General features: G+C 46.7%; 1 protein-coding gene across 1 annotated transcript in view; it reads right to left on the bottom strand.

Moving 5' to 3' along the window:
* SH3RF1 (SH3 domain containing ring finger 1) overlaps positions 1-12,716 on the bottom strand; it is a 152,034-nt gene that overhangs the window by 12,267 nt on the left and 127,051 nt on the right. The window contains 4 exon segments of the mRNA XM_045552534.1: positions 7,203-7,558; positions 8,378-8,637; positions 11,067-11,237; positions 12,416-12,573. Coding sequence (XP_045408490.1) covers positions 7,203-7,558; positions 8,378-8,637; positions 11,067-11,237; positions 12,416-12,573 — 945 coding nt within the window.

Genomic DNA, 12,716 nt, shown 5'->3' with positions numbered 1-12,716 from the left:
TGCAGAGCCCTGTACAGCCTGGAGACCAAGAAAATAGTGGAAGAGGATGAGACCAACAGGAGGAAGAAAAAGTATTTAGCTAGTGCCAGGGCTAAGGAAATAAAAAGGGGTAATCTGGATTCCCCAAATCCAGAGGAAATATAGCCTTTCTTCCACACGACGGCCAGTGAAGGGGTTGGCCCGGACACCTGCCAGGGCTGCTGCCTCACCCCTTGCCGAGAGCCTGACGTCTGGAGGGCCAAGAAATGAGCTAGCAAAGAATAGTGCCCCACAGTTTCTGCTTCTAGGGTAACAGTCAGCTGTAACTTGAGCTACTCCTGCCATGAGCTAAGAAAGCACATCCTAATCCCTGGAACCCCACCGGTCCAGTGAGAACATCAAGCCCATTGATAAATTACAATCTCAGCAAGCTATGGCTAAAGACATCGCTTAAAAGCTCAGGTCTGAGCACTCATAAAAAAATATCAGATAACTGAATGGCACACAGGGAACAGTCTTTAAAGTGGTTAAGAAGAAAGATGACTTGGTGGATGTAAAATGATTAAAGACATTAAATACAGCGTGCTTTAGTGACTTCTAAGGTTGTGTTATCACCATCAACCGATGCCGACTCTTCATGGAGCAGGAGGCAGAGGATTAGGTACTGGTGGGTGCAGGGGTGGGGGTGGGGGGGCCGACACAGGAGAGACGCCACCCTCGGTTTAAGGAACTCTGCTTTTAGTATCATATTCCGATGTGGTTTTTTTTCCTCGCCACCCTCTAGAATTCCTATTCTGATGTTTTCTATGTTAGCAGAACAATGTGCCACATGAGACAGATAATTTTCAAAATCAAACACTTATGATCTAAAAGCACCTTTGTTTTTTCAAAATCCAACAGCAGAAATGAAAACTATGGATGAATTAATAAAGATTACACTTCAGCAAAGCAATTTTAAAAATGTAATGTTAGCATACATGAAAAGGGGGCATACCTTTTAACATAAACTTCAATAATTCGTCTCTTGTGAGTTTTCTAAGAAATTATTCCCAGATGAAATAACGTTTTATGGTCATAATTTTCTCTTCAGAAGATTTGATGATTTAAAACAGCATCACATATTAAAAAAAAGAACTATCTGGGTCATAAAATGATCAACAGATAACCAAAAGGAATAATTTGTACATACAGAATCATTTCCGAACATCAACTTAATACCTTCCTATCAGTTGCATAACAGAGGATAAGCCCAATATAGAAAATGTCAAGTCAGAGCTCCTTCCCAAGCAAAAATGAACTTTATTTAAGCGACTCACAATTAACAACATTCTACACATCGAGTCTTCCTCCCTACTCCTCTCTTTGCCCTCACGTGTATACGGAAATTAACCAAAGACAGTCTTCCCGGGGCACAGGTCATCAACAATCTACACAGTCAGGCTCCCAGTAATCACAGTCATCGTTCTTAGGTGAGAAATCTAAATAAGTTAATGCATGTGATTGTCTAATAATAATCACTCATACGTTCAACAAATATTTGTTGAAGGTCTAATATAAACAATGAGCTAGGCTCTGGGAATACAGCAGTGAATAAATAGTTCACTTTCTCTAGCAGGAACACAAACGTAGCTATACAGTAGGTGCTCAGCAGAAAAATAAAGCCGGCGAGGGCAGAGAGAAGGACCGGGCGATGCTGTCTGCACCAGAGGGGTCAGGAAAGGCTGCTTTAAGGAAGTGCATGGAGGGAGTGGCCTTGGGGAATTCTAGACAAGGTTCAACACCACCAGGTTCAAGAATCTTGTTAAATGCTTTTACAAGGATTTCCATATTTATTCCTGGCAGCAATGTGATGAGATGGGAATCAATTATTATTCTTATTGCCTAAAATCACACTGCTAGTAAGGGTGCAAGTGGGATATGAACCAAGCCCACACACTTCTCCCGTGAGCTCAGCACAGGCAGCACTTGTAGGTAGGAGCACATCTCAGGGGAGCACTCAGCAGACGCAGGTACCCAACGACGGCGGGTCAGGAAGACTGCTCCCAGCCAAGTCTGTGTGCGGATCTGCACGGCCGAGACCTGACGCGGATCCAGGTGGGGCAGGGGCAGGGGCAGGGGCAGGGGCAGTGACTGAGTCCACTTGACAGGGAGGGTGGGCTTCTCCTTAAGAAAATTAACACAGTGACTAGAAAAAAAAATTCTCCTTGGGGCCACAGTGTCTTATTATGAAAACAGAATAAAAACTTTGAAAACAAAATGATCCTTTCTAATTTAATGAAAAATTTGTTATTTCTTATTGTTTTCTGTGCATGAGTTGTATGCAATTAAACTGTCAATATTAACTGTAAGGATGAGAACATCAACAATAAAATTTTCACGAACTAACTGCAGGCTTTTACCCAGGGGGCCACCTGTTGCATAACACGTATGCTACGGGCATGGCAGCGTGAGTTGCCTGTGCACCATGTGGCTCCCAAGGTCAAGAGACGTGCAAGTTACATATGCCTCACAAGGCCCCGTGCTCAAAACCAGCATGAGTTGAATACAACTCACACGGCAGTTAATGTGTTAAATGGTGAAACACACAATCTTGTTTCCAACAGCAAAGTAAGAACTGGGAGGAAGGAAAATCATTTGAGCAAAGAAAATGATCAGTAAAGACTTTAGGAAAAGTGTTCGGAACAGGAGAGAATGAATAGGACCCTCTGCTTCAGAAAATCAAGATTAACAGGAAAGGTCCTCAAATAGCTCATTAACTGAAGAAAACCTGTGGCTGGCTCCTTAATGGAGAGAGTCATCACAGATTTGGGGGTGGGGGGTTGGGGGCCCACCTGCAGGACGCTGTCTTGGAGGCACACCCAGGACAGGGCAGACTGCGCCAGCCGCTCCTGCTGACGCACTGAAATGCAGGGAAGAGACCTGCACAGCCTCTCTGGAGACCACAAAGTCAGGGGTGGGGAAGGGAGGCACACGGGGTCAGGAGGCACCAGGGGCGGCTGCTCCTCCTTCTCTGGGGTGAGGGTAAAAACTTAGAGAATGTGAGAACAATTACACAATTGTCCTGAACAAAAGGATTCCTTTTCCTGAATGAAAACTCAATATACCAAAATAATATGTTGTATTTTGGTATATAGGGGAAAAACCATATACACTGTAATATTAGTGGTTTTCTTTGAAATCTCAGATCATATTTAGGCCTTCTGTTTGGACATCTGGATTTTCTCTAACTTCTAACTAAATATGTATACTCTAAAAATTTGTCTAAGAAAACACATAAAAATATGTATCTATACACCCATACTAAATATCTCACCAAGACTGGCAAACACATTGCCTAGGAACTAGCTGATCACATAACGAAGCCTTTGCACTGAGCGTGAAGTTAGAGAAACGCCCAGATGAAGCTGTTAAACTGACCGTGGGCCGGTGGCAGAAAGGCCCAGGATTCCAAACAAGTTACAGCCGAGATGCAACACGGCATTTCAGGTGCCTGTTCATCAAACCGCAGGGCGCAGACGCCAAAGCTAGCTACAGACTGTGACTCCGGGACAAAAACCTAGCTTCTGGAGATCCCTGAGACTCTGTGAGACAGGACTTCCAAATAAAATGTCACTGAAAGGGAACAGCCCAGTTAAGCAGCTGCAGCAGCCCGATGTGTACACGGAAAAGCTGAACACGTCTGTGGAATACAGGCAGCGGTCCACAGCAGAGAGTCTGGGGCAGCAGACACGCCGTCATCCGGGGGGTCTACCAGGCGCTGCTGGTGGGTCTGAGTACATGGGTGACGATCACAAAATGACGAGGGAAGACAGGAATCATGAGGGCATTGTCAAATACCAAGATATCTGCTGGAACTCTCAACTAAACTTAGAATCTGACGCATTTTTCCTTGACATGCTGATGGTTTAATCTCACGGAAAGTTGAGAGGCTGCAACTTTGGATCTCATTCTGATCAACCAGGGGGAAAGGCAGAGCTCGACGGGGGTGGCGACGTTCGGCTGGTGAAGCAGAAATATCGAGAACGTGGAAGAAAGCACTGAAACAGAAGCTGGCGACAGTCAGGTTTGAACTCTGAAGTTTAAAAGAGCTGATTTTAAATGTTCAAAGAAAATATATGCATGACCTGAAGCTCAAAAGGGAAGACGCTTCAAGAGGAATGGGAGGGCTCTCAAAAATGAAATTCTAACCACACAATTGCAGATTATCCCTGCAGAGGAAAAAACGTGGAGGTATCTAAAGGTACTGATGTGATCCCCCGGGGGGGGCAGCCTAATGGCTCAAGTTTTTAAAGCACAAGCACAAAAGATCAAGAGAAGAGTCCCTAACAAAGAATGTCACATGGCCCACAGCAATCCAAGAAAGCTAGAGATCAGAATGAGGTTAAACTTGCAAAAATGCTAAAGACAAAAAAAATTTTTTAAAGAGCTGTTTTAAGGTTATGTTTGAAACAGGAAGAACAAGAAACGCAGACCTGCTGGGAAGGATGGTGGTTCTCAGATGGCCAGAAGAAAGGGAGGGACAGTCTTCAGACCGGCTGTGGGGGGAAGAGATTGGGATTGCGAGATCAAAGGACTACTTCTAGCAGGTCGAATGCACCCCAGCGTACGGAGAAGGTTAACAGCCAACATGCAACCAATAGTCTGCAGAGATCCTGGCAAATCCGGGATCTGGGTCAACTCCACAGACAAAGGAGGGCACACGTAGTCCCAGTGTTCAACAAGATGCCAACAAAGCACTTTGCAGACCACGCTGGAAATCCTAGAACAGCATTAAATGAAAGGCTTGTGAGCACTCAAGAGAAGGCGGCGAGACCCTGAGGAGGGGACTCTCTCGGGAGACGCTTGCTGACGGTAAGTAACAGAACTGTGTGGACGGGAGGTCATGAAGGACATGTGGGTCTCCACGTGGCATCTGGCAAGTTCTCCCCTGATATCTCTGCAGGTGCGATGGAGAAATGGAGGCTAAATAACACTCCAGTCATGAGGATTCAAGGTGCTTGAAGTGATAATAATCATGGAATTATGGAATTTATATCAGCCAGAACAAGTCTCTTTAGTGGACTTGGAACATCAAATGAGGTAGTGGATTTAGGAAGGGAAAATCTGAATCCTGTGACATGAAGAAGAGGTGAAAAAAACTTCAAGAATATAGCCCAGCACTCTGGGAGGCCAAGGCGGGAGGATCGCTTGAGCTCAGCGGTTAGAAACCAGACTGAGCAAGATCGAGATCCCATCTCTACTACAAATAGAAAAAATTAGCTGCATAGGGAAAAAAAAAAAAAAATTAGCCGGGCGTGGTGGCGTGCCTGTAGTCCCAGCCACTGGGGAGGCTGAGGCAGGAGGATCGCTTGAGCCCAGGAGTGTGAGGTTGCTGTGAGCTAGGCTGATACCACGGCACTCTAGCCTGGGCAACAGAGTGAGACTCTGTCTAAAAACAAACCAAATAGCCTTAGAACAAAGAAGACACAAGGGGACAGCCCCGCAAATACCTCATGGCATCACACAGAAAGGAGATCAATGCTTTCTACGTGGTCCCTTGAAATAAAGAACAAGGGCTGGAAGGCTGAGCTGAGAGGCCGTCGTCTGGGGCATCTGGGGAGGCTGGGGGTGGGGGCACTCGCGAGGTCGGAGGGGCGCCCAAGCAGAGGCCAGCGGCCAGCGGTTGGGGTGGGTGCCACCGGGATGACCCGCAAGGGCCTGCATTAGCCAGTGCTGTAACAAACCACCTCCAACATGTGGTGAGAGTCGGGTCCCAGGACCCCGGAGTTGGCAGCGTCACCTTCCTTCCGGAGGCCGCTGGGGAGAATGTTTCCTTGCCGTTTCCAGGTTCCTGCACTCGTTGGCTCGCAGCCCCTTTCTCCCATCGTTCCCACCTCTGGCCCTTCCCTGGCCGGACCCTCCTGCCTTTGATGAAGCGCTTTGAGATTACACTGGGCCCACCCGGCTAATCCAGAACAACCCTTTGTCTTGGGCTCTTAATTTAATCCCATCTCCGAGGTCCCCCTGCCATGTAATGAAACATATTTGAAGTTTCCAGGGATCGAGAGGTGGCGTCTTGGGGAGCCAACATCCTGCCTCCCACGGGGACCTTTCCAGCCTCAGAGATGCAGTGGATTCCACACGGGGAGGCTGGGGCCGAGAGCCCTGTCCTCACCAGTGAAACGGGCTCCGGGCACATTGTCCCAAAGCCTTAAAATCTAAACTATAAAAATAAGTCTTTAAAAGATATTAATAAAGTGGGACATGTCAGCTTGAGTACAAGTTCAACGTAGTTAATTATAAACACTGAAAAGATATTAATCTTTTTCAAAAAGTCTCACGTTAACCCAACAATTAAATATTAACTTTTTGGTAGGCTGTAAAGTTTATTTCCTTATAAACTCCTGTTTACAGGCTTGCCCAACCATTTACACGGAGCAACACACATTGCCACTGAACCAGGTGGCTACGAGTTCATGATTACCCTAAGACTCCCCAGTTCTGGTCTAGAGCTTGAGGGGAAATGCACGAAATATTGAGGAAAAAGTCATGATTACAATAAAATCACCCAGACCTATTATCTATCATCTCTTCTCTTTCTGCTCACATTTAATCACCTGTACTTTCTCTTGCCTCCAACTATCTGTCTCCACTCCAACCATAGGTCAGTCTTCCAAACATAGCTTTCTATTTATATTTTCTTTAAAATTTAGCCCCAAATAAGAGATTTCCAAAAAAATCTATGGAATTAGAAAATAACTTTTCCCTGAATTTTAAGTCTTATCTCTCAAGGAACCACGCTGATTATGGTCCGATGTACTGTAAAAAAAATTACCACAGATAACACTCAGCATTAACAGTCTCAACCTCTTCATTTATCAAAGGTTTTGTTTTGTTTTTTTCCAGAACTGTTAACAAGCAAGACTGAACACAGGAAGAGGTGACGACAGCAAAACGGTGAAAGAACGAGTGACCAAAGGGGAAATTCCTCCGTGCAACTGTCGGGGCGAGGAGGAGTGACGTCTCCTTCTCCAGTTTCCCTGACAGTCGACCCCAGGCCTGGCGACCGGGGGACGCTTGAAGGCAGAGGAACACGGATCAAGGTCAGGGGACAGGGTGGTGCCACGTTTGCTCCCCACCGTCCCTCACACCCGGCAGTGACTCCCGTGTGGGGAGCACTTGAAGGACTTGGACGAGGAGTCCTTTCACGGCTGGAAGGGCAGGGAGACAGGAACTCATCTTACTTTACTGTCCTTGTCCGCTCTGCACGCGGAGCTGCTCCCGCAGGCCGGCGAAGCACTGTCAGCAGACGTGGGGAGTCCGGGGAGGATGGTCACCGTCCGGCCACCGGGCTCGTTCTCCAGAGAGGCGGCAGCGATGCTTGACGAGGTCAGGGACGCAGCCGCCATGCAGGCCAGGGAGGCGCTGGCTCGACTGACGCCCGCGGCGTGGGGGGCAGAGCCCGCCGTGGGGGGCGGGGGCTGCGGGGAGGCCAGCGAGGGATGGGGCAGCCCCGCGGCCGCAGGGCCGAGGCAGGTGGCGTTCTGCGCCTGGATGGGCATCACTGCTGCCGTAGGGCGCTCCTGGCTGTGTGCCGCCACTGGTGGGTGACAGGAGGGAACACGGCAAGACTCAACTTTCTAATAAACGCTACTCACCGAAGCACGAGTCATTTCACTGCGTCAGACCCTAATGACAGGTTGCGCTTGCGTTTAGCACGATAAAGAACAGACGGTGGCGGTCTAAAAGCACTCAGTCTTAGCGGGGTTCCCAGGTACCATTTTCCTGCCAGGTCGGCCCTCTAGCCTGTTGAGTGCCTGGAAGCTCCGCTCTGACCTCAGGGCCCCTGGGGGGAGACAGCCTTCCACAGCGCTCAGCACTGAGCCACTTCCTGATGGTACTAGATGTCAGCGTCGCCCTCCTGTCCTTTCCCTTTTCATTCATTCCCGTTCCTTATTAACTATTTCCTCCCTTTTTGTTTGTTTTTCTGGTAGAACTCACGAGCCTTTAGAACTAAGAAAGCTGTCTGAGATCCCACTGGGTCTAGAGCAGACATGTGATTAAGTCCATTAGAAATAACCAGCATGCTGGTTAGCAGAGTGTCACGCCATGGTCACACAGCTAGCAGCAGTGGGACTGACCACAGAAGTCACTTTCCAGTACTGCTGACACGCATAGGATCAGCCCAGTTTCTTTCAGTCATGAGATCTACAGATCAAGCTTGAATTAACGCGCGGGGCGGGCTTAGCCCAAATAAGCAGATATCAAGTGCCACCGACTAGACTGTGCCTGTTTCTATTTCCCAGCGTTGCTCACTGTTTTAATATCACATCTGCTTTCCTCAACAGCTGTCATAAACGGTCTATGTTAGGTCGGTAACCCCTTTTCCCAGCACGTTCCCGTCTGGCTTCCTCCTTACCTGTCCTCACTGCACTGCGGGCCTGGCTGACAGTCATCTGCCCCGTCATGTGCAGCAAGACCTTGGCCGGAGGGCTCGTCTGGATGTGAGCTGCCGAAACCACGGCGGTGGGGACCACACTGGGACTCCCGGCCACGCCATTTCCCTGGAGCTTCTGGGCAGGCCCTCCTGCGGCGGAAGGACTGACCATGGTCACCCCCCGCCCTGTCTGGCCAGCAGTAGACATAGGGACTTTAGCTTGGGAAGCGTTTGTCACCGCCCTGCCAAGACAGAAACAGAGACGGGAAGCCCCATCCATCAGCAAAGCGGGAGACAGAACAATTAATGCAAGAAAAATGACTCAGAGCTTTAAAGACAGAACGTTTTAAAAAATGAATGGAATTATTTTTACAAAGCTTAAGAATAGAAAATCCAAAGTAGTGATGGCCCCGAGGCAGAGAAAGGTCTTGAAATGCCTTCTGAGTCACCAGAAACCACACACCACGCTCTGCTCAAGTTCAACTTTCCAGCCCAAGGCCAACTGTCTCCACCGACTTTCCGGCCCTGGTTCTGCTGCTTCATCTGTGGGACAAGCCAGCGTGTCCCTCACGACACCCAGACTCCGACGGCTTCGCTGCCGTTTCCCACAGTCTTCCTACCTGCCTCCATCCCACCCCACACAGCTCCGGGGTATGTGCACACATGGGTGCACACGCGCGCGCGCACACACACACACACACACACACACACACGCTACTGGAATGTCCTTTCTGGCTTTCAGTGACCTGTCTTAATTTCCTTTATGTTTCAAGATCCGGCACAAATCCTGCCATTCAAGAAGCTTTGCCTAAGGTTCAGGTTTAAGAACTTACGATTATACTGTTTCACATGGATTTTGTCCTTTGTTCTGTTTCTATCACAGTTGTTTATGCTTTGGCTCTTGATCATAAAATGTGGCATATTACTTTTTAATAAATTCCTTATTAAATACTGCTGACTCGGTAAACACTCCTTGAAGGCAGGGCCAGTGTACAACGGTTCTTTCCTGTCCATCCTGTATTTGCTACTTAGTAGAGTCAGCCCTGAACAGCTATTTACTGGTTGAATTTAATTCAATTAGGTCCAACGTAGCTTGGTGTAATGTATTTTTTTATATTCTAAGTTCACTTATGTGGCAACAATTCTGTATACAGTGACTTTCTACTGAGTCAAATACCTCATTAATTTGAACATCCTTAGTATTTACCATGATGCATAACAGAGTTTACTGTGAGCAAGCATCGCTCCAGAGTTAAACAAGAACAGACTTCCAATAATTTGTTTTTGAATCTTATAAAAATGTTTTCCTCCATTATATTCATTTTTTGTTGCTGTTGTTTGTTGTACTTCTCTTATTTATTATTATTACTATTATTATTTTGCACCAAGGAGGATCTATCTGCTGTTTTCTGGATGGGCTGGATCCTGAATGTAGATTTTTAACGTATACAGAAAAGAAGGTTTATATTGATTAAAAATTTGCAAGTCAAATGAAAGCTAACATTCTGTCCCCATCTGCAACAACAGTGATTTTCATTTGATTAGGCGGCTGGCCAACCTACAAATCAAGGCCAACAGCTGACAAACATGTCAGTTCATTAAGCTGTTTGTTTAAAATCAGGGGGTTTGAGGAATGATTTAACAGTTAAACCTGGACCATTAATTAATGGTCAGTGGTCAAAAACCAGGGCTCCCTCAGTGTTGAGTTCATCACAGGTCATTTCACTCTGTTTGCAAAGCTACTTTCCTTAGGGAGCAGTAGGTGGGTTATCTTGAAATAAAGTAAAGAAAATTTTATATATCTAGAGCTCCAATCACCCTATAACAGGATCTCTCAACTCTGGGGACATTTTAGGCCAGATTATTCTTTATTGTGGGCGGCTGCCCTTTGTATTGCAGGAGGTGTAGCAGCATCCCTGGCTTCTACCCACACGTGTCAGCGGCACCCCCACTCCAGAGTGACAATCACCAACACATCCAGATACGGCCCGTGGGGAGGAAAATCGCCCTCAGTAGAGAAGGATCTATGCTATCTTTAAAAGTTCATTTTTGACCTATTATAGAATTACTTGCCAGAATTCAGAGTAATCACCGCATTAATGGAATAAAATATGGATCTAGACCACCTGGAGATTGAGCACTTCTTCACTGTGTGATCTCAGATAAGTTATTTCATCTCTGTGTGCCTCGATTTCCTCATCTATTAAGGGGGTTATGACAGCAGCGGCATCAGTGAATTGCTGAAGGAGTTGCAGTTAATCATTGTGACGCACTCAGAGGTCTGCCTGCCCGGCACGCAGTGAGCATCATATAAACATGTGAGTATTAATTTGCTCTGTTTATGTTAAATACCATGCTTTTTAGTTTCTATAGTAGAAAAATATTGAAAATGGTATAGTTGAGTCTTCTTACAGATAAATTCAAGCAAATAACTTAAAACCCAGTATATTTATTGGTAGAAATCTATAATATCACATATATCCATGTGAACAGTAAGCTAAGAATTTGAGAGTTAGAAGGGATTTTAGCAGATAGAGATAAGGATTTTAAAAAACTCTGGCTACTTAACAGGCAATCATAATGTGAGAAGGAGTCTGCATAGGCTGAAAACCATGGGAAAGAACAAAGCTTTCTGCTTAGAACTTAGGAAACCATCTGTTCTGAGCCGTACCTTGTGACTGGGGCCACGTAATTGCCGGGGAAAACCCCTATCTTGCTGGTGTGCATTGATGTTCCTTTGAACCAGCCATCCTGGCAACGCTCAAACACCAAAAACATCTCCCCTTTCCTCAGCTCTAGTTCATCCTCTTTCCGGGGAGTGTATGGATATATAGCAACATACCTAGAACAGAAAAGAATATTTGATTGCAGGCTGAGTAACAGATGAACCCCAAGATGTTCAAAACTCTTCCCTGGTACAAAGTCTTGAACATTTTGTACAAAAGCAAACAGAGAGTATAATCCTTTAACCTGTAAGCAGCACTGGCACTTCTCCACTGAAGGAGGTTTTGCTGTCTGCATTCTAAACGCAGGAAAAGGCCTTCCTGGTTAGTAGCTGCCGAACCCACCCCTGCCAGTGTGGCAGTGAGGGTCCCCCCAAACGGTGTCTGCGCGGTGTGAAGAATGGATGCAGCTTCCAGCAGTGCCTGACTTGCTGCTAGGGATTATGCACCTACTGGGAAAATTAAGCTCTTCAAATGGCACTTGTTAGACTTGGGAAGTAGCCCCAGTGAGGACATATGGCAGGAAACCCCCCTGGGAGGCGCAACACGCTGCCTTCTACACTCAAGCCGCACCCAGAGGCTTGCGCTGCACCTGCTTTGTGTGCTCAGCCAGGAAGGAGACCGAATTTGAAGAAGTCAAAGGAAAAGAGGGTCTAGATCACAGAGAGTACAAAACAACTCCACAATGCAAGGCGATTGTACCCATGAACACATGGAAACCAGGCAGGCAGCACTAACCTACAGTTCTTACCAGTGCTCTAAGCTGCGTATAAACTCACACAATGCAGGGTCCACAAGAATCTAGTTGTATTCCGCCATCAATAAACTCTCAACAAGATAATTAGACTTTTCTGGATACCTACTGCTGGGGACTTACAGCTTTTTACATTCACCTGCCAACTAGATCTACACCTCATTTGTGTGGAATACCTCTCTGTTCATTACTATCCTAATTCAAGAAATGAAAATGAAGATAAAAGGCTTGAACAGGAGTTGTACAAAAAGTGCAGTTCCATAGACATATACTATCATACCGAAGCAACTAGTGTGTTTCCCTAAACTAAGGAAAGCCTTCATTCAGCAGGATTGCTACCCGGCAAATTCAGGTATTAGGCCCATTCGGTTTCAGCTGTTTCCTAATTATATGCACCACCAGGCAGAAGCTTGAAGAACATAAACCACTTGGGGACCTTAAGCCTGTCACCAGCTCATAGGAGAAAGGTCTTTCTCTGCCTCTGCTGTTTGGACTCAGTTTTAAATCTAGACTTAAGCAGTGATAATCGAGACCCCCACTTACACACTGGGGCGAGTCTGAGGCCGTAAATGTGTGATCTGGTCAGCGGATCCTGCCCCGGGCCGTGGTCCCATTCCAGCAGCAGCAGCAGCGCCTGGTGGGGTGGAGGTGAGGACGGTGGCCGCCAGGAGAGGCGGTGGGGGAAGAGGAGGATTCAGAGTCTGATACAGAAAAAAATAAAGAGGGGGGAAAAAGGGAAGAAAACACTGATTTACATCTTCGATGGAAGGTGGGAGGGAAAGGGAATCAGAAATCCACAGAGCAAGACTTTCCTGGAATACACACAGAGCAGAATCAGCAGGCT

This window comes from Lemur catta, chromosome 5 (assembly GCF_020740605.2).
Source record: "Lemur catta isolate mLemCat1 chromosome 5, mLemCat1.pri, whole genome shotgun sequence".
NCBI classification, from domain to species: Eukaryota; Metazoa; Chordata; class Mammalia; order Primates; family Lemuridae; genus Lemur; species Lemur catta.
The sequence above is the reverse complement of the archived record's forward strand: the minus strand, read 5'-3'. Positions and strand labels throughout refer to the sequence as shown.